Source organism: Paroedura picta, chromosome 4 (genome assembly GCF_049243985.1).
Source record: "Paroedura picta isolate Pp20150507F chromosome 4, Ppicta_v3.0, whole genome shotgun sequence".
In the NCBI taxonomy this organism is placed as follows: domain Eukaryota; kingdom Metazoa; phylum Chordata; class Lepidosauria; order Squamata; family Gekkonidae; genus Paroedura; species Paroedura picta.
This window is the reverse complement of record NC_135372.1, coordinates 71,490,190-71,513,252: the sequence shown is the minus strand read 5'-3', so window position 1 is coordinate 71,513,252 and position 23,063 is coordinate 71,490,190. Positions and strand designations below refer to the sequence as shown.

General features: G+C 43.4%; 1 protein-coding gene across 3 annotated transcripts in view; it reads right to left on the bottom strand.

The window, feature by feature from the left end:
* Positions 1 to 23,063, bottom strand: part of NEGR1 (neuronal growth regulator 1) — a 719,159-nt gene that overhangs the window by 197,952 nt on the left and 498,144 nt on the right. For all 3 annotated transcript variants that reach the window (XM_077333337.1, XM_077333338.1, XM_077333339.1), the window contains exon 4: positions 14,298 to 14,429. In XM_077333337.1, the coding sequence (XP_077189452.1) occupies positions 14,298 to 14,429 (132 nt within the window). The remainder of the gene's footprint in view (positions 1 to 14,297; positions 14,430 to 23,063) is intronic.

Below are 23,063 nucleotides of genomic sequence, written 5' to 3'. Positions count from 1 at the left end.
GGAAGACAGCTCATTTTGACAGACTGTTGTCATCAAGTGACATACTCTACATGATAACGCATGATAACACATATTTCTGGGCATAAATATGTTGGTTGAATGGTGCAGGCTTCTCCCCACCACACACACAAAAAGAACACACTTTAAAAACTTTTTGTCATACTGTTTCCTTGAAATACTGGACAAGTATAGATGGCTATTTCAGAAAAATTAGAACCCCTGTGCACCCAGATAGCAGACAATAGTATTATTCACTGTGCTGTGCATGTTGTGCTTTTGCAAGCACAAAATTTAGAATCAAGTACAGAATTTTGCGAATACTCTCTTCTGTGATAAGTAGAAATAGCACACTTCTAGATCTTATGACAACCTAGAAGGGCTTGAAAACAAGTAAAGCCTGCTTAATTTAAATTATTTACAACTAGGGGGAAAGCCCATCTGTAAAAATGGGTGATATCAGGGGCCCATTTCCGGCATGCATGCGAGGGAGGGCATAGCAAATGGCGTTGTTGGGGGCAGAGGCACAGGCGGCCCTGGCCGGGTGTCTGGAACCCCCCTTGGGCGCGGTCTATCGCAGTAGCGGCAGGAAGCCTGGCCATGCCCCCCCGACGGAGCGTCAGATGCGCAAGGCGGTGGGAGAAGTGAGCAGCGGGTAGCATTCGGCCAGGCGGGCGTCCAGGCCCAGCTGGTGAAGGTAGGCGGCTTCCCGGTGCAGCGGGCTGCGCGCAGCAGAGTCCTGAGGGTTTGGAGAGCAGATGACGACGGGGGCTGTGACGGTGGACCTGCGGAGGGGTGGGAGGGGGGCAGGAATGTTTGCGGGTGGGTGGGTGGGTGGGCGGGTAGAAGGGTGCACTGGGCAGCAGGCATCATGGTCGGTCGTGGCCGTAGGGTATGGGAAATTAGCGGCGGAGTGGCGGTGTCTCAGCAGCATGGCGCGGGGGTCTTTGGGGGGTCTGAAGAGCGCGGCGGGTGGGGGGTGGGTTTGGGGGGGCAGGTGGGGCAGGCAGCCGGTTACCTGTGGCATCCAGTGGTGGAGTTCAGGTTGGGAGGGGCGCAAGGTGCCCCTCCACGGGCATGGGCAGCATTGGCTGCAGCTGGAGCAGGGTGGCGATGGCAGCCGGGTAGGGCGGCCCTGCTCCTTTCCCCCCGGTGAAGCCTTGTTGGGAGCGGCAGCACAGAGGTGAGGATGTGTGGCTCGCCGGAGTGCTGTGGCGAGGCTGAGCCAAGTAGCCAATGGTGGCCCCTTGGCCCCTGAGTGACACTCAGAGGGGCGAATCAGGAGCCGCAAAGCGGTTCCTGATTCCCCCTTCCGAGTTTTTATAATGGACAGAGCCTGCCCTATCTCCTCCCCACTTGCCCTTAGGTCTTTATTAATACCGCGGAGCAGTTACAGATATTTATTTGCTGCCTTTCTCCAATTGCAAAATGTAAGGTAGCATTTAATATTAATACAACCAAAGCATAAAACACAATAAAATGTATTATAAAACCCTAAGAATAAAAGCTAAATCAGTCAAAACATAGTCCTAAACAAAGAGTTTTCAACTGTTTTCTGAAGATTGACAAGGAAGGGGCCAGAAGTGCTTATCCGGGTCTAGCTCACTATTGTCCCTTCTCCAGGATCTCAGGCAATGAACTTGACCAGCACTGATCTCTGAGATTTGTTTTGTTAATTGGGAGGCTATTTGGAATTTGCAACCTCCCACATAAAAGCACATGCTCTGGCACTAAATCCAGGGCCAGTTTATGCATGTAGCACATGTAGCACATGCTATGGGCCCCACACTTCTAGGGATCCCACACAATGCCTTCCCCTCTATCAATCAGGGCCGTAGCTGCTCTCCTCTCCCCTTTTTCCTCTTTAAGGACACTTGGAGTGACACCCATTTCCACAGTGGGGGTGGGGCTTTGACTACAGCCTGGCTGCTCCTGTCAGAATTGAATCTATCAGGGCCACACAAATCCTTAAACTGGCTCTGGTGCTACAGGCCCTGTGAATCCTTAAACCTCACCTGGCTAAACCACATCTTCTTCTTAGATTTTGTCCAGAGTATTTACACACAGGGAGCATATTAATAATATTAAATATGTAGCAAAGTCAATACAACGGCTACGCAAGCAGAGTGGGCAATCCCCCTAACTAGAGTATCTATTGACTGAGTAGAGAATATCTTCCCAGGACATAACACATGCAACTTCATTCAGTTGTCAAAACAAAAACAAAAAACCCTCAGCATTATAATAAAGCTGTTCAAATATTCTAATAAAGCTGTTATAGCAATAGGTTGCAAGAAATGAATCAGTTGTTCTCAAACTTTAATCAAATGACACCCAGGAAGTAAGCATTGTCACTGAATGGGCATACAAAAGACTTGTCAAAAAAGGAATTTTTTAATATTATGCTATTATGATATATGCATGCAGTATCCAAAACAGCCAAACAGTCAGTGAGACACTGGTGCCTTATTGGCATCAGTCAACTCCTTAACATTAGTTTTAATACACTGTGTTTCACTTTTAAGAGAGAGAAGACCTGGGATCCCCTAGGTTCAGTTAACAATATCAAATAGTCCTCTTTCATTTGTTGTCAGAAGCTATTGCAAGTGGAGAACAGGACTGCCTAAAATCTTAATATGCTAACTACCTGCCATAGTCTTCCATGCCACCCAATACTTATTGATTGCCTCTAATAAGAATCTCTAAATTACCTTCCATTGTGATCATCAGGAGCCTTTTTGCACCAGGAATTTGTCCAAACTCTCTGCTCATTGTGGATCAGGCCAAACTTCCACTTTCACATGACATCAGTGCTCGGCCGGAGCCGTTCCAGGCCTAGCTGACACAGAACCTCATTTGCCCCATGGCATCAAAGGGGGTCTATATTGGGCCTGGGGAGTGTGACTGTGAGAGAACTGGGCCATCTTGGCATTGCTCCTCCCTACCTGTTCCCAAGTTCAGTGTCCCCAGCTGCCTGGGGCATAAAAAATATTTTAAAGAATGTAGTATTGCATTGGTAGGCAATACCATGGTCTTTTTCTTTTTTTAAAGGCTCACACTGCCCTGCAGTGCAGCAGAACCTTGCCACCCTGGCTGCTGTGAAGGAGCATAAATTTGGGATAGATGGGGTACAGAGGGCCCAATACTCCCCCATGTGGAGCCTGGAAGATGTGGGGCAACCTGCTGCAACACAAGAACCAGAAGGTGGTGCTGAGCCATGCCTCCTGTGTGGTAAAGGTTCAGATTTAATTCAAAGAATGCAGTCTGTGGACATTTATATGATGAACAGTGTGCATTTTGTGAGTATCCAGAACTTCCATGTAAGCACAGAATGTAGGAATTCTGCAGCTGATGAATCTCAGTTGTTGCTAGTGTGGTGGTTAAGAATGGCAGATTCTAACATTGAGAACTAGGTTTTATTCCCCACTTGTCCACATTTAGCCAGCTGGGTGACCTTGAGCTAGTCACATCTCTCTGAAAGCTGTTCTCATAAAGCAGTTCTCATAGTTCTCATAGAGCTCTCTCAGTCCCACCCACCTCACAGGGTGTCTGTTGTGGGGAGAGGAAAAGAAAGGTGTTTGTAAGGCACTTTGGATCTCCTTTGAGTAGTGAAGAGCAGGGTATAAAAACCAGCTCTTCTTCTATAATTGGAAACATATAAAAGCATGCAATAATACAAAAGTTTGCAGCCTTAGGTGGAACTTCAGTGTCCATACTGACACTGCCTTGTCAGATCTGGGGAGATTGGGCCCAGAAAAAAATCAGTATGCAATTTTGCAGCAAGATTCGGGAAAGCATAATTTGCAGTTTCAAGATAGTTAAAAAGGCCTAGATCAATTTTAATAGCTCAGACCCACAGAGTCAACCAAATGGCTGATCTTGTGAAGAGCCAGCTTGATGTAGTGATTAGGAGTGCCAACTTCTAATCTGGTGAGCTGGGTTTAATTCTACGCTCTCCCACATGCAACCAGTTGGGTGACCTTGGTCTTGACACAGCACTGATAAAGCTGTTCTGACTGAGCAGTAACATCAGGGCTCTTTCGGCCCCATCTACCCCACAGGGTTTCTGTTGTGGGAAGAGGAAAGGGAAGGCAAATGGAAGCTGCTTTGAGACTCCTTCGGATAAAGTGGCATATAAGAACCTCCTCCTCCTCTTCCTTCTACTTCTTGAACTTTTTCTATGGGATAGCTTGGGGATCTGCTTGAACCACTGTCATCCCACAACCTGACAACTGACTGATCCATGGAGAGAAACCTCTCTATGGATTGCTTGAGCTATGTGAGTAGGGCCTGTTTGAACTAACCCTCCTCCCACAGCCTGACAAACAGCTGATTCAGAGAGTGGCTTCTCTCCCTAGGGTCATCTTGGGCTGTGTGGGGAGGACCAGTTTGAACTGGCCTTCTCCCAGACAGCCCAACAAACAGCTGACCACTTGGGCTGTGCAAGGAGCCCAACAAACAGCTGATCTCATAGAGGTCTCTCCCTGGGATCAACGTGGGTTGTGCAACATGGTGATCATTTGAACCATACCCCCACCAAGCCTGTTGGCTGGTAGCTGGCCATTTAAACTTAACAGTCCCTTTGCTATCCTCCCTTTGGAAGGCAAGGAAAGAAAGTTTAAATGGCTGCTGGCCAAGAATCCGTTGCCACACTCCAAAGTTGGGAAGCTCTCTGATCCCTCTTGTACGCGGACGATGCGGTCCTCCTCTCTTGTACCAAGGTTGGCCTAAAAACCCTTCTCCAAGTCTTCTTAAACCATTGCAATCAAAATCAACTCCAGATCAACTTCACCAAATCTAAAATAGTTGTATTATCTAAATCCAGAAAGCTCATCAAGTGGAAAATAAATGAACATTTCATCAAGCAAGTGCACCACTTTAAATACTTAGGAGTCCATTTCTACCACTCTCTGAAATGGACCCTACATTGGAATCAAATATCAACCTGCACAAATTCCAAGACAAATGCAATAGCGAGAATCTATTTTTCTAAGGAAGGTCAAAACCTCCCTGTTGCTATTAAGATTTTTCAAACTATGCTGATTCCAAAACATTTCAATGGTATACCAGTATGGGGCATAGACCTCCCTGCAGGAGTAAAGAGGCTACAATCCGCCTTCCCCAAATGCATCTCTGCCCTCACAATATACTTGGAGACTGGCGTCACCCAATTGGCCTCTCTAGCCTGGCTCCGTATATTTAAATACTGGCTCTGCCTGAACTTTAGACCCCAATCTGGGAGCCTTGTCTACCTTATGCTGTCTTAAGTTTTTATCACCCTGGTTCATGAAGATTAACAACAAACTAAAGTCTATAGTCCTGTCTATTAAGCTTTTGGAAGACCTTGAAGAGGACCAAGCGTACAGTATCATCAGGCAACGAATTTTGGATATCAGCTATCAGAACACTATTGCTGGAGTACGCAGAACATGCTCACCCATCTTTTTTGGAATCTATCCCCCAGTAAGAAGGATCTCAGAGTACTTTACATCTTTAAAATCACCATCCCTGGAGTGATTTTTTATGCTAGCAAGGCTAAACCTCCTACCAACAGCAGTGACTAAAGGTCGATATGCTAAAATCCAATATGCCGACAGACTCTGCCCATGTTCTGCAAAGAAACCTGAGTCAGTGGAACACGTTCTCCTCTTTTGTGAGCAACATAACCATCTCAGAGAATGGTACATATTCCCTCTCTTGGGGGCGATCAAGATTCACAGTCCTATGACAATAGTGCACTTTCTTTTATTGGATCATAATCCTCAAGTAACTGAAGGCATTGCTAAATTCATCCACGGGATTTTCTCCAAGTGACCTGAGATCTGAATCGCCTTGTCTTTTATATAGATGTTCTGTTATGATTATGCCAATAAAGGTATTTGAATTTGGATTTGATAATACGCAGTTCTTAATCACCTTTGTGGGTGAGACACAGATCTGGACTCACAATGCTTTGGGGTTTAAAAAAGAAAGAATCTTTACTAGAAAGATTATACAGAATACATATCATATTTATCTGCTTCCTTCTTCTTACTGAAGCAGAATACAAAAAGATAGTTACAAAGAAAACACATTGCAAGCCCCTATGGCTGGTTTAAGCAGTCTACATGCCTACACATCAATAGATGAGAGAGCAGAGAGCCTAATGGAGTCTGCGCCTTGCTTCAGAGCGAACACTGATCTGCTCTTCCTGAAGAAAGAGGAAGTGCATGGAAGCCTATCTTTAAAAAAGGAATCCCCAGAGCACATTCTCAGAATTCACAACCTCTCCAATCATCACTTAATGCCACTAGAGAGCCCACAGGTACAGCTCAGCTGCTTAAATAGCTTATCAACAGCCCTTGAAGGCTTATTTCACCAAATTACTTGCTGATTGCAATTCTAACAACTTGCCATGCTAATTGACACAACAGTCACTTCAAGACTAGACTACTACAAGATGCTCTATGCAGGGTTACCTTTAGAGATGCTTCAGAAGGTAAAGTAGTCCAGAACTCATTTTCCAGTTTGCTAATAGGAGTGTCCTGGTCACTGCATACAACAATTCAAAGTGTTGCTACTTACCTTTAAAGACCCAAATGACTTGTGATCCTCATACCTTTTGAACCACCTCTCCTGGCATAATCTGGCCCATGAATTGTCATGAATTGGCATCAACAAGGGCCTTCTCAGTAGTGACCCCTGTCCTGTGGAATCAGCTCCTTGAAGAAGTGTGCGCCTTGTGAAACCTTCCTAGGTTCGACAGGGCTTTTTCAGGTAGTCTTTGGGCAATTGTAATCCACCAGGAAGCTTGTATACTTCAGCTGTTTTTTCAACATCTATGCATCCTAACCTGCTTGATAGTGGATATATTTTAACAGGGATTTTTTTTTAACCTTTCTATATTTTAAAGATTTATTATTGTTGTACTTTAAATGTTGTTAGCTGCTCCAAGTCTTGTTTAGGGGAGAGGAATTGGGATATTAATTTCACAACTAACGAAATAAATCATACTGGTGGTGATTCCCAGTGGCCCCAAACCTTTTTCAGGCCGGGGACTGGGAGGGGAGAGGGAGGCGCAGGCTCTGCTGCGCCAGCTCATTTGTTCCTGTCACCTCCCCCCTGCAGCATGGCTAGGCTTGAGCGCTGCGCGGCAGGGGGAGGGAGCGCTGCACAGTGTGGGGGGAGGGAGGCATGCCCTCTGGCGTGCCGGCGCCCACACCTCCCTCCCCCCCCACCGCGGCCCAGTACCGAGGGCTCCATGGCCCGGTACCAGGCCGCAGCCCAGGGGTTGGGGAACACGGCCCTAGTTAATTGGTGTGATACTAAGTTAGTTGGTGTAATATGGGGAATAATTATAGGACTAGCAATTCTTTAGTTGCCCAACATTTCAGTAGGGTTCCCTACTGAAAATACAATTCTTTTTTATGCTTTGTAACAGTAGTAAAGGGGCGTTCACACAGCTAAAATGAGCTATATGTCAACAGAAATTGGGGATTACATTTCATAACAATACTGCAAATATACAGCATGCTGAAAACTCAAATCTCACACTAAAGCATATAAATATTGTGTGATTCTGCCATTAGCAATAACCACATTCTTTGGCAATTTGATTATGAGATAAAACTACAAAAAGGAATGCAACATTTGCAGGAGACTTCATTTGTATATCTAGTTTGTTCCTTAAGTTTTCAAACTCAAACCACAATTTATTCTAGAACTTCAAATTGATCTGTGACAATTATTTACTGTAAAAGAAAACAAAAATGAACATTCTGCCAAGCAGCATCCCTTCTTAAAGATTAAAGCAAGAGTGATATGTCTTGACAGCAAAAGCCACAACAAACACCGCAGTCCCATAATTTCCTCCACATTAGGTTTAAGGGTACAAATATAATTAAGTTCTACCAGCTTGTATAGTATGTCTGAATTCAAAGTAAAATGAGCATTATGCATAATGTTATGCATAGTGCCATAGCAACCGTAACACAGACTTTTAACAAATGCTAATGAGTTCACTGTCTCTGCAAAAATCCAAAAGGGGGGAAATAAAACTCAAACATGTTGTTATTTTGAAAAGACTTCTCACTCTTTTCTGTGAAACAAAGACTACTGAAATCACCATAATGACTGTTACCCAACACTTTAATGAATTTTGTGAATCCGCCCCCAAGTGGTGAGATCTGAGATTTACTAGGTTTTGGATCATGCAACTTTTCTATCAACAGTGCTGTCATATGAATGAGCAAGCCTTTTCGTAATGAAGTGGAAGGCTCCTTGACTTAAAGAAAGTTTTGCCATTATTGAAACAAATCTATGGGATCAGACTCAGTGTGTTCTGTAAAGTATTGTTCATCTAGGAAATTAAACATCTTCTGGGGCATACGTAGAAAAATGTTCACTGGAGTACGGAAATGAACTCAGAAAAGAATGTAAGTATTCATCCTGTTCTCAGGATTACTTTTAATGATAATCTCATTTTAACATCAGAGTTTTAAAAACCATAACATGTTCTATTACTTTTTCTATATTTATTAAGTGATTATGATTGTTTAACAGTGCCAGCAAAATATTCAGTGGAGATATTAATATGTTTACAACATGTAGAACCCTGACAGAGATGTTCAGGAAAGATTTATTGCTTCAGGCTGCCTCAAGGGAGAAATGATACTTGTTTATTTCAATTTCTTCTGTAATGTAATGTGCAAGTAACACATCACAGCACTACCAGGATATCAGTGAAAAGAGAAGCATCAAGGTTCAACAGGGAACTCATTTTTGACTTTAAAAAATTCAAGTATAAACATCTTTAACCACTCCTGCAGAGCGGATAAAATAAAAGAGTAAGGGCGCTGAGGGTGGGTCCTGTCCAGGATGAGAAAGGATGCCCATTGGCCCTTTCCCCTGGACTGACAAGCAGAGGGTCCAATTGGGAGGCACAAAGTGCCTCCCGATTGGGCCCTCCGCTTGTCAGTCCTGCCCCAAACCACCAATCACACGCAGCACGGCTGCTGATTGGCTGTTTGGCCCAGCAAGCACCAATTGGCCCGGCAAGCACCAGCAAGCACCAACCCGCCCCCACCCCCCACGAGGGCAAACCTTCACTCCACAGCGGCCATTCCTCTGCTGGCTGCCAAAAGAGAAGTTAGACCCACAGCCCCCCATCACGGGGGGGGGGGGCTTCAAGCCTTCCCAGGGCCCGGGGAGTGTGATTGCACTCCCCGGGTCCTGGGAACACTTTCTCCCTGGGGGGGGGATAGCCCGGCACCTGGAAAGTATTTTTCCTCCCCCCTAGGGAAAAGCCCTGGGGACAGGTTCACCCTGAGGAGGGAGTTCAGGGGGCCCCAGCCCTTCCCAACCACCCGGGCAGCGCTTCCAGGCTGGTTGGGAATGGCTAGCGCCCACTGTATTTTTTTATAGCGGGCTTAATTTCTAGTATCTTATAAAGCACATCTTATGTATTTGTAATTTTGTTAAATTTGCAATGAAATGTCTTTCCTCTTGGTAGGAGACATTTTTCTAGTTAGGTTCAGATACTAGAGACACATAGATTTGTTGATGTAACTTTTAAGGACCCTAATCAATTCTTCCCTCATATTATATAAGTTTTACACTTATTTTAACTGTCCCTTTTTAGCCATCTAGTTAAAGACATCTGGGTTTAGCTGATTCAATTACAAAGCATTCTTTTATGCAGTGTTCTTCCTCACACCAAGCGTTATTTGTAATAGTAGACTGTATCCTATCATTTAGTTCAGCTAAATTTGGAGTGTTCTCCTGGCAAAAGAAACCTTCCTCCAGAGGAATAGTCTCCAACCTTTTGATGGAGAAGGTTCCAAACTTCAGTTAGCAATATTGTAGGATACAGTCTACGCCTGCCAATTGGCCCCTTCGATTGTCAGTCCAGGGAAAGGGGCCTATAGGCACCCTTCCTCATCCCGGACAGGGGCCGCCCTCGGGACCCTTACTGTTTTATTTAATCTGCTCCACTAGGAGCGGTTAAAGATGATTCTATGGAGAGGAGGTTGCCCTGCTCCTTAGCCATCAACCAGTCTTTCACACCTGAGCCTAAAGAACTGCTGTACAGCATCCAATCTCCTTCCAGAAGAGGAATGGAAGGGGAGTTGAGGGCTGCCAGAGGGAAAATACAGACAGGGGAGGCAAACTGTCTCAGTGACAAATAGCTCAAGCCGATCCAGAGCTGAATCAAAGAATCTGCGACAAGAGCCAATGGACAAATGCCTCACTGGCCCAATCACTACAACCTCATCTTGTGTTCTATTTTCTCTCCTACGTGCTTCTCTTCCTAAAGCCTGACTAGTATGGGTGTGGTGTCAGTGATAACCCTAGTTCTCCTCACAGGCACAGTCCAATTACTCTTGAACTTTGCACGTGTTTTTCTGGGGCGTAGGGTGATGGTCAAGAATTTCCATCCCATGTACGTCCTACCAGGGGTGATACCAAATCTGGATGCTGCCAACTGTCATGATTAGGCCATCCGGACACCTCTTTGGCATAGGGCCAGGTATGAAGGCCAAGGAGTCCTGATCAGAGATACTCATCATTCTATCTATCTTCCCTGTGGTTATATTACAAATCAGATACATTTAACTGTTTAATTTGTAACAAGCCAGCATGAGGATGCACATATGTGTCAAGGATCAATCTTTGCATAGAAAAGAATAATACAGACCAAGACCGTGATGACTCTGTAAATTGAATGGAAGAAGGGGGGACATTTGAAACAGCAGAAACAGCAACATAGATTAGGAGCATTGCAGGAGTTTGTTTTCAAACACACACATTCAATGATAATTAACATGTAGACGCACCCACAAATCATTTCTCTGACTCTGAGCTCCTTTCCTGTCTACAGCTGTTCTGCTAAATGCACATCTGGTGGGGTAATGGTAGCCCCACCCTGATGAGTTAACTCAGCTTGGCAGGCATACGCTCATTTGCATGATACAGAGATATAATGTCTCTCTTGCAGAAGTTGTTGTTGGAGGATGCTTCCTCTACTGAATCATGGCTAGCACGTACACCCTCAACCATCTATCAATATTTACAGCTATTTTAATTACAGTTGTAGAACCAAGGCCATTAGGACAAATCCGGCACAACACCATTGATTGCTGGCCAGGTACTTCGGATTTAAAACAGTGATGGAGAAATCTGAATCCTGTTCAGTAAATCCAAAGACAGCTGAGTAGTAAATTACACAATTTCTGCATCAAAAGGACAAGTAAGTAACTGTGATTTTCCTTCTTTCTTTCTTTCTTTCTTTCTTTCTTTCTTTCTTTCTTTCTTTCTTTCTTTCTTTCTTTCTTTCTTTCTTTCTTTCTTTCTTTCTTTCTTTCTTTCTTTCAGCTGCTAGATCTTTCTTCGAACTTTCCCTCCCCCAACATTAATACTGCAGTTTACACAAAATCTTTTCATCTAGCAGGCAAGGCAATAAAGTTTACTCTCCAGTGTCAGAGAACCAGAGGTATACGAATTGCAATATACTGTGCCAAAACCTGGATAAACAATATACTGTGCTGTTATGAGACTATTCTGCCATACTGGATGAAATTTTGCTTTCCAATACAAAACCAAAGTAGAAAATGGATGGAAGTCACTGGTCTATATTAGTAGCAATATTTAACAACTAAAACGGGGGGGGGGGCACTCAAATTTCTTTCATTGAGATGATTTTTCTCTACTAGTCATGGGTGAAGCTTTTAAAATGTGGTATTAGTTTGATACAATAACATACACAGAATCATAGATTAATAGAGTTGGAAGGGACCTCATGGGTCATCTAGTCCAACTCCCTGCACTATTCAGGACACTCACAACCCTATCGCTCAGTAGGGAAAAAAGATATAGAGGGTTTTTTAAAAAGGATTTAATATAATATGAAAATTTATTGAAATGAGGACTGCCTCAGTCCACTGTATCTCCCATGAGGTACTATGAATCTCCCCAGGTGTTCAAAGTTCCCTGACATCTCTGGAGTAGAATGTGGATCACTGTAAGCACAGTGACACACAAAATCAACAACACTACTATTACACAATGAATGACAATTCTCAGCATATTTGGAAACAAACAGGTAGCAGAAGGGGAACTATATGAGGTTTAATTCATGAAGAAAACAGGCATTTAGAACTCCACAGATTCTCACACTATGAGTGCCTTCTAGTGCAATCCTAAATGGACTCAATAGTCTTAGAAGAATCTAGCTCTGCTTTAGATTGCACTGTTACCCGTTTCCCCCCCTTTTAGCAATTTCTGTGCAGCTCACACCAAAGTCTGCCATAAATCAGCACTCCCAGCTATGTGTAATTTTACATTGAAAGTCCACTGAAAATCCAGTAGACCTAGCAGTTTGACAGCTGTAGGGGCATGTGTTCTCCTGCTGTAAGTAAATTTTAGCTTGAAATGTTGCAGAATATTATTCATCTGCCGAGACAGAATGAATAGATGCTTGTAGTAGGAAACAGATGTTGACAGTATTTCTGCATTTATCTCAAGGCTAGGTGATGCACTAATAGGTAGAAAAAGTTTTTTAAAAAACCTCATATATTAAACTGACTTTTGAAGAAAAAAAAACCTTTTGCCAAAAAACTCTCCTTAGCATAATGCGGTGTCAAATCATTTTCATCTTGGGATATTGGTCTCTTTCTGTGTAAGTCCTGAAATTGTACCATAGAATCATAAGCAGAAACCAAAATTAGGTTTCTCGTGACATCTACTATATAAGATCTTTTAACTGGAAAAGCTAGAGAATGAACTTGGGGCTTTCTGCATGTGAGGTGGGTGTTCTGCCACTGAGCTATGGACCCTCCTTTCAAAATAAACAGAGTCCAGTTTCCCCCAGTTAACCTGAAAGTCTAGATCTTCAGTAAATCTCATCCATCAGTCTGACTCTTGATTTATGAAACTACCTTATATTAAAATAGACCATTCGTCCGTATAGCTTAACATTATGTCCTTTACATGCAAAACATATGTCCTATACTGTTTGTTCCTGGCCAGCCATCTGGCAAATTCAAAGGCAGATACACTGAACAGTTATAAACATTCCCTCCTACAAGTGCATTACCCTTTTTGACTCTACTGTAAAGAGAATTAACTGTTCAGAAGAAGATGGGTATCAGGAGGAAGAGGCAGGAAACTGGACTGATGCTCCCTCAAAGGTCCTATCACACTTTATTCACTAGTTGAGGCAGAATGGGAGGCACACTGAATGTGCATCTCATTTAAGTGATACTTTGCAAACAAAAGTCATTAATTGTACATTCACGGTTCATTTTACTAGCATTCATTCTGTGCCCTTCCACTGCAACTAGCCATTTGATAGAGAGGACCTGGGATGGCAATCTAACTGTGCAACGATGGAAGGCAGTGAAACTGCCAAAACAGGCTGGTCAACTAGACAAGGATTACTGGTCTACTTTCATGGGTAAGAAGGATATATGCCAATTGGTTTCCCAAAACAGAAGCAGCATATTGAGGAAATAGTGGCTACAAAAAGGCATGGATATGCTTTTTTCATGTATTCTCCCCCAAAGCAGGAACTAAACTTTACAAAAATTCAGCATAGCAGAACTACTAGGGTGAACTTACTAATGATGACTTGAGTAAGAACCAAACCTACATTGTCATAGATGTCAGAGACTTTTGTGCTAGGCAACTTGTGCAGTAAGGCTGGGATGATTGTGAAATAAGGTCTCAGAAACCTACCCCGGCACAGAAAGGAATCAGGTAATACTTCACTGTCCACCACAACTGGCAGGTTGCATCAAGCTGAGGCTTCAACACAAACACATACTACCACAATCAAGCTGAGGCTTCAACACAAACACATACTACGACATACTACTATTATAGACTAGATCCTATGAACTGTGACTGGAAGGAACTAATTTCTCCCCTCCCCCATGAAACCTCCCTCAAAATTGTACCCAAGAGATCCAGCTTGAGGAGAAATCAACAGAAATCAGTCTGGTCTTCTTTTGGGTGAGCTTCTGCCAGTTGAGAAATAGCTCACACAAGGGTTGGGAGAGTTTCTGCTCATTTCTATTTTTCCTTGTAGCTCTCTCTTCTATAACGCATTCTGTTTCCAACCTTCTGGACTAGCTCATTGGGATGGGGGGGGGAGAGATTAACAGACTGCAAGGGAAAGGTAGAAGGAAAGGCTCCATGAACTCCTTCCATTTCCATGTAGGAAAGATACCTATTTTCTTCTGTATAAAACATATTTTAAAAAAATACAGCTAGTCTCAACATTCTTTCCATTATTATTATTTTCATTGAAATTCTCAACTTACAATTTACTGTGACTTTTACTTTTTTGACATCTGGAACAGAGACATCATTTTCAGCACTGCATTCATATTCTCCAGCTTGGTCTCTCGTAATTCCATAGATGTCCAGATACTGTCCACTTTCAAATGGTTTGGCTGAAATTAAGACAAACAAATGAGAGAAAGTTTACAGAAATTAAATTGGCATTGACTGGAATGCCATTTAGAGATAAACAGGCAGCTCATGACTTGCTGTTAGAAGGGAAACTGCTAACAGGACTATTCCAAAATAAAGGTAGAGAATGAATACATCTTTTTTCCCTCTCTGGGTTGAGGGAAACCAACTTCACATTGTACAGCCTCACTTAAATAGCAATACTATAACAATGACAATCGCAGGTAAGAATATACCCAATCTCTTTATAATTGATTAGAGTTACCTAACCTAGACATACATCAAATAAATCTATGCCCATTTTGGAATTGAACTGAACAGCCTTCTAGCCGAGTAGATGAAAATCTACCATTATGCCTCAGTTTATATTGACTTTTACAAAATAAAAGGTTCCATTTTAACCAGAAAAGCTGACACACATTTCAAATATTTGCAGTGGAAAGGCATTTCATTTTGACTAAAGCTTTTGAATCTCAATGTTCTGTTAACAGCTTCAGTATACATTGTGTTCTACTTCAGGCTTAAAGGCATATAAAATCTGGTACCAGATGTGCTCACTTTCCGAATCGAGAAACAAGCCAGGAAGCAAATGGAAGACTTGAATACCAAGGCTTTCTTGTTCACATCACTCACAAGTGAATTCCTGAACAGAGCTGAACTCATATGAAAGTGCCATATACTGAGACAAACCATCAGCTTATCAGTCAGAACTGTCAACTCTGACCAGCACCAGCTCTCCAGCATGTCCATCTTTCACATCACCTAATGCCTGATACTTTGAACTGGTGCTTCTATCAGCTGAACTCAAGACCTTCTACATGCAAAGCAGATGCTCTTCTACTCCAGTCCCCTTGTATATTTGCATGGCATAAGAAACAAATGAATTATGCCTTTGACACATAAAAAAAGGAATGACACCCAGGCTCTCACGGGTATGTGGGACACATACCTGCTCCAGAGCTCTTTAATCCATCCCTCCTCCTCTGCCGCTCTCTCTCTCTCTCTCTCTCTCTCTCTCTCTCTCTCTCTCACACACACACACACACACACACAACCAACAAGGCGATAAATAACTATCACCGTTCCCAAAAGACCGACACACCCACTATCGGAGAGGGGGCCTAGCTGGCAACAACATAGGTACAGGAGCTTTCGGAGTTCTGCAGTGCCTGCAAAACGGAGCTCTTCCGCCAGGTCTGTGGTTGAGGCTGGGGTCAGCGAGGTAGATCGACACCCCCCCACATACACCCAGGGTATGAGCAGTGCATTAACTTCTGACCTCCTTCCTTACCCCTCTGGATAGTGAGGGATGGGTGGGAGCTTCTGCCATGTTTGTGATTTTTATGTCTTTTAATGGGTTTTTATGAGATGACTTTGTAAACCACGATGAGCTGGTCTCAGAAGTGGCGGGAAATAAATATAATAATAATAATGATAATAATAATAACGATGATGATGATGATGATAAACACTAGCCCTGGCAGTGAGGGGAGTCATCTTCCTCAATGCCCTGGCCTCAACCAAAGACCTGGTGGAAGAACTCCGTTTTGCAGGGCCTGCAGAATGCATAAAGATCCTGCAGGGCTCGCAACTCACCTGGGAGCTCATTCCACCAGGTTGAAGCAGCTTTGTTCAATTAAGGCATTTAGTACAGGAAGGCAAATTATTTTTTTAAAATATTTATTAACTACCTTTCTAGCTTCCAGAAATCAAGACAGCTTTCAATATAAATAACATAATTGTAAAAAGATTGCATAAAAATGCATAAAAGATCACAACTTAAAATCTCACTTAGACTGCCATAATAAAAACAAAATTAGTCAAATGCAGCCCAGTCCCAGTAGTTGTTGTTCTTGATGCAATCGGTTGCCTTACTTCCAAGCGCCAAAGATTAGCACCCACAAAACAGAGATTATGTGACAGAATTTATTCCCAATTAGGGCAGTTCAGGTGCTTTTACCACATTTGGGAGACTTTCTAAGGATATCATTAGTTTTTCCAATGGCACATATTTGGTTTTTTTTTTAACACTTCTTTAGCTCTTCTGCCAGGCATTCTGTTGAGGCCAAGTGTAACCAGCAAAATCTACAGGGTTCCTGCACTCTCCCTCCCAGAAATCCCCTGGACCTGTTTGCACTATTATAGTTGAGGCTGGTAACTGTAACTGTAACTCTGTTACAGTTATTAATGTTAATATTATTATTGTGGTTATCTATACATTATGGAAAAACTAAGTTCCTTGTATTGTTCTACGTTCTATGTAAACCGCCCTTAGCCTCAAGGGAGGGTGGTATATAAATATGATATAATAAACAAATAAACAAACAAACAAATAAATATAAACAACACTCATAATTTGAGCACAATTCCAATTCTGTGACCATTTGAATAATTGTTCGTGTTGTTAGGTGCGAAGTGGTGTCTGACCCATCACGATCCCATGGACAATGATCCTCCAGGCCATCCTGTCCTCTACCATTCTTCGAAGTCCATTTAAGTTTGCACAGACTGCTTCAGTGACTCCATCCAGCCAGCTCATTCTCTGTCATCCCCTTCTTCTTTTGCCCTCAATCGCTCCCAGCATTAGGCTCTTCTCCAGGGAGTCCTTCCTTCTCATGAGGTGGCCAAAGTATTTGAGTTTCATCTTCAGGATCTGGCCTTCTAAGGAGCAGTCAGGGCTGGTCTCCTCTAGGACTGACCGGTTTGTTCGCCTTGCAGTCCAAGGGACTCGCAAGAGTCTTCTCCAGCACCAGAGTTCAAAAGCCTCAATTCTTTGACGCTCGGCCTTCCTTATGGTCCAACTTTCACAGCCATATATTGCAACTGGGAAGACCTTAGCCTTAAGAAGAAGAAGAAGAGTTGGTTCTTAACTAGATGCACTTTCGTTGGACTTGGAATGTGTAAGATGTTCAGAACTTCTGCTATGTTCAAGTTAGATCAGTCCTTCATATCCCTGCATGCTGGGTATACTCTGGATGACAATAAATATTGTTAAGTAATGGACTAGGTATGTATTCTTCAAAAGGACACGCTAATTGTCCCTTCAATTAGTATCTTAAGAAAAATATGGCAGCTGAAAAACTAATTTAAGGATATATCTGACCAAAATGTTGACTGTAATAGCCCATTATTTGATATTTTGGTGAGGAAACCTGAGGAAACAATCTTCTCCCATGGTTACCTGGCCACAGCTCTTTCTTTCTCAAATCAACACCAGTGCACCAAGCCATCCATAATGGTGGGACTGTGGACCCTACAAGTGTTCTGTGTAATTACTCTATGATGTGATATGTAAACCACCTAGAGCCATATGGAAGAGTGGTATAAAAATCTAAGTAAATAAATAAATCTTAATCATTCTCTCTGCTCTTCCCTAGACCACCTACCCAATCTGATCACCTTCATAGAACAGTACTATGGTCCACAGCAGGAATGATAGTGCTAATATACAAAGGAAAACATGCTTATGTAAATGACGAGAACAATTTAGAAAAGCAATTAATGAATGCAACAAATTGTAGCAGAATGATGCTCTCTCTCCACACCACCTTTCTGTTTTGCTTGAAAAGAATATATTCAAAAAGGTAAGCTTCCACTAAAGAGCCAGCTGTTCCTGTTTATGCGGTTGGCTGCTGTTACATTCCACTGTGACTAGACTGAATGAATTTTGAGGAAAATATTATTTGTTATCAATCTGCAATGAGGCATATGCTAGCAGCCAGAATGGAATGAAAACTATACTTTTCTTGAAAGTAGCATGGCCTAGTCAAGGTACTCAATTTTCTTACACTGTTGTGCACAACATTTGAATATGCTTTGATTTTATTTCTATTTTAGGGGCTAAATCAAAGAAGAGTCATAGCAATATATTTCATTGCAATGAATGTATGAGGAGAAATAAAAAACAAAAGTTGTAGCTAAATGAAGTGATCACTGAAAATGAGAAATCTTGAAATTCTGGAGCATCAGAATCAGCCACAAAGTATGGGAACTTCCTTTCTAAATATTGACTTAATATACTTGTAGGATAATTTAGTTGTAGCCTGGAAAGGCTCCCTTGTCCATCATGTGTCTCTTTGTTCAATTCTGCTGAAGATGACCTTGATCCAACAATCATATTTTAAATCCCAGTGTCTGAAGTTATACACATATAGAGCTGCTCCATCTTGCTCAGTATCATCTACCTTCACTGAAGAAAAGGAAAAAAAAACTCTTTGCAGGATCTCAGGCAGATGAATACATTCCCCAACAGTTGTTACTTCAGATCCTTTAGAAAGGCCAAAAGAGAGCAAGTGAGAGGGAAAGAAAGAGGGAGAGAGAGGGGCAGAAAGGAGAGAGAGAAAGGGAGGAAGGCAGTAAGGAAGGCAGTAAGGAAGGCAGCAAGGAAGGCAGTAAGGCAGGCAGGCAGGCAGGCAGGCAGGCAGGCAGGAAGGAAGGAAGGAAGGAAGGAAGGAAGGAAGGAAGGAAGGAAGGAAGGCTGGTAGGTGGAATGGGATGGGACAGGGGGGAAGGAGGGTGGTGCATGAAGGGTCCGCGGGGGGGTTGGGGGGAGTCGTGAGGGGGGCAAGTTGGGGTAGAAAGGGGTGGGTGTATGGGTGTTTGGGGTGGGGGAAACGGCCACGGTTTGCGGGGGCGACTCGTGGGGGGCTGGGCAGCGGAAGAGCACAGTAGGTGGGTGGCTGGGTGTGTGGGGTGGGGGAATGTGTGGCAGAGGCGAGGAGCATGGGGGCAACTTGTGGGGTGGCTGGCTGGCTGGCTCGGCATGTGGGGGGTGGGGAAGCGGCGGTGGAGTAGCAGCGGATTGCGGGGGCGCCTTGGGGGGGCAGTGGCAGAAGAGTGCAGTGGGTGGGTGGGTGGGTGTGGGGCAGGGGACACACAGAGCCCCCTCCCAAGGGGCGAATGGTTGGGTAGGCCACGCGTCGTCTTACGGAGGGTGTAGGGTGCTTGCTGGGTAGGGCTCCCCTGGGTCTTCACAGTGCTGGCTTGGGCTGGTGGTTTCCAGCCGGCTGGCAGGCTTTGTGGGCGGCAAAGGGACAGGGCCACCACATCAGTGATGCAGCGGGGCTGTCCCTTTGCTGGGGGTGAAGGCTCCCGGCCCTGGCCTGCCTCCAGGTGGGCAGGGAGGCTCATCAGGGATGCGAGTTCCCCCCCTGTCCACTGGCTTCACCCCCATAGTGGGCAGCTGGCTGTGGGAGCTGCAGCCAGCCTTGTAATGGCGGCGTAGGGGTAAGGTGGCACAGCACCTCCCGATTCCTCAGCTCGGTGGGTAGGGGTGGCTTTCAGCCACCCCCGGCCCAGGTCCTGGCTTCAGTGGTGGGAAATGAGCAGGGCCGCCACATCTTCGACATGGCGGCCCTGCTCCTTTCCTGGCAGCGAAGCGTCTTCTCTCGGCCCCCTCACTCTTCACGACGGGGTAAGTGGCCAATCAGGAGCTGTGTGCTGCTTGGCCCCAGAGTGACACTCGGAGGGGCCAATTGGGAGCCGCTTCTGAGTTTTTATCACGTACTTGCCTTGCCCCTTTCTTCGCCCACAATGCCCTTACTGATTTATTTATACCACTCTGCAGGAGCGGTTTACAGATAGGAACAGAATTGTGACAAATTCTCAAATTGATACAAAGTCCATTTTTGTAAGGACACTCTAAGTTCATTTCATGGACACAAGCACTCCACAAAATCACTCACAATAGTTTGCATTCCTATACATGTTTTCACTTGTAATCACAGCATCAGGTGATGGCTTTCATGTGCAAGCAAGCATATATATTTAATAATTCCCTCAACGTGATGCTGTTTCAGTGACGCTATTTTGCAGACGCCAATAACTCAGTGTTGAATAAGGAACCCAGTAATTTTACATGAGTGTTCCTGTTTTCACCCCAGGAAGGCCTATTCTCAATGATCTCTTGGTGTATTCTACAATGGCCTGTCCTGGGTCTTTTTTTCCGTGGCTGCCCTATGACATTGGAACAGCCTCCAGAAAAGATCCCTGGCTTTCCAGCAAGACTGTATGTCAGACCTGATCTGGATCAGCCTGAAAGTAGGCAATAGTATATACCTGGATGATGGGCAATGAGGTATTTTTAGTTTTACTGAATTGATTTAGTGTTGTTATTAACTGACCATGGATCCTGAGAAACTCAAGGGAAAGGTGGATGTATAAATATTTTAAATAATGTTAAATAAAAAAATCTTAGCTTTCTATATAACAATTTTCTAGTTCTCATTATTTTGTAAATAAGCTCAGAAATGCTTACTAGCTCCTAAAAGTTCAGTCACCTGCTAAGAGATACAGGAGCTAAGCAGAAGAATGCCTAAACACATATACATTCAACATCCAGAAAGAGATCACACAATATTCACCCCATGAAGTGCATTGATGAAGACAGATATTAATAATTAGCTCATTAAATTCCAGGGGCCACCTTCAAATGAGGCAAGTGCATAATGCACAAAGGGTTTTTCCCTCTGCAGTTCAGCTCTGAACACCATGCGTTCTTGTTTGGTTACAGCATGAGCCATTCCCAGGATTCACACAGGGCATTTGCTTTGCAATCTTGAAAGGAGTAACATTAAGCTTCAGCCAAGGTCAATATTGCTGCCACTCCATATTGACAGAAGTGACAGGCTTTAGCAGGCAGAGCCGCACTACCACACAAGTAGTGTAACTCGCCAGATCTAGGAAGCCATCACCAGCTCAGTTGAAAAATATCATTGGAAACAACAGCAGCAGAGGAAATGGACACGCACTGTGCAAAAGCCTGCTAACTGGAGCCTGTGCTAGAGGAATGAGATAGACAGAGAAACTTGACTAGGAAAAAACCTCCAGAAATAAAGTACAATTTTATATGTCGCAATTACAACATCCATCAAACAGAAACTTAGCTGGATGGTGGCTGAATGTGAGAACGTGATATGTTATATTTTTATCCCACCTAACCACCAAGGATTTCAAGAGTGGCATATAAAGTTTGTGCTTCTTCCATTTAAGTTAGGCTGAGGAAGAGTTATTATGCCAAAGCTACCCAGTGGACCCTATGGCTGAGTATGGAGTTGTCTTAGTCCAGCATCCCAACCATGACACTTCATTGGCCTTCACTAGTATTGCCCTGTAGGAAAGAAGTTATGTATGTTTGCTTTAGAATTATTGCCATATTATTTTTTTCCCTTCTTTCAGAGACATAGGCAAGCATCAAGTTGAGGAGCAAAGGGGCAGGCAAAGGGAATTTATTAAAAGACTGGATAGAAGAGAGCAAGTAAAGGTATATGAAAAAGAATAGCTCTAGGGAGAAATGTTTTCAGGTAGCAGGTTCCTTTTCTAATGTTACTTTAGAGAAAAAATAAGTTCCTCCCAAAGAGACGTTGAACTAGCAAAAGAATTGGCATAGTCCTTGAAGCAGGACGTTTTTTGAGGTCCCATGCCAACTAGGGGTCATCTAATATAGCCTTAGTATTCAAAAATAGAAATAAAGCAGCACAAATAAGTTACCACTAGCTGAAATACAATTTTGATGCTGTCATAATTTTTTTAAATATTAAGAACTGGCAAAACCTATACCTTCTGGAGCATTTTAAACATTAAAAACCCACATCAGGGCTGCCAAAAACAGTCTTACTGGAGCATGGTCTCGCATAGTGGGTCTAACATTTACATCTGTCTTATCCATGTATCAGCCAACATAGTGGCTCAATAACACATCCCTAGCAGGTGCCAGTATAAAAGCACCGCAGATTTTTGGCCCAGGCTTTGAAGAGTTACAACCCTAGTGTGAGATGCCATATGGTGAGGTGCTTTCAGCAATCTCTAGACTGTAGAGTCTCTAGCAATGCAATTCTAAACCCTTTGGCATCAATGGAGTTTATGTTAGGGATGGATCCTATGTTAGGTGACTACCAGCAAAGTGACTACCATGAATTGATCCTTAGGGTCAAGCTACGTGAAATGACATCGGGGTCCAGACCCCATTGCTTAAGATAAAAACTACGATAATAAGCATATGCTGGTCTGCATTTAAATTTCAACATGTCTGGCCAAAGACCTTGAAAACTGCCACTCTATAGAAAGACCAAGGACCTCTAAATTAAGAATTTTCATTACTTGTGAAAACTACAGTTATCAGTATTTTGGGGAGAAACTATTGCAATTAAATCAGTTAGAAAATCATGCCTTTTGAGCACAGATATGATATGGCTCATCATGGAATTCTAATACCAGATTATTTGCCTATTGCCTTTATGTCCAGTTCTTCCTTTAAGCAGCTCAGAGAAGCTTACATGGGGTTCACCCATGCAGAAACAAGTTGAAACTCCATAGTTAAAATGACTGCTTAACTCTACTGTATGTAGGGATCAAATCTTAAGGAGCTATAGAGCTTTTTTTTTTTTAATACCAAACCAAGTCCACAACTGGTGCAGATTATTCTGGGCTGTGGCTAAGATGCCATCTGCCCTTGAGTGGGCCCACACACAGTGAAATGGAGCCAGTGACACCTGCAGTAGCAATTTCTGTTGATCTTTGTTGCTATTGCCAATTGATCTAGTCATTCACTCACTTGGGCTGGCAAACGATGAATGAATGATTGTGGTGTGGCACCAAAGAGACAGCTAGCGTATAGG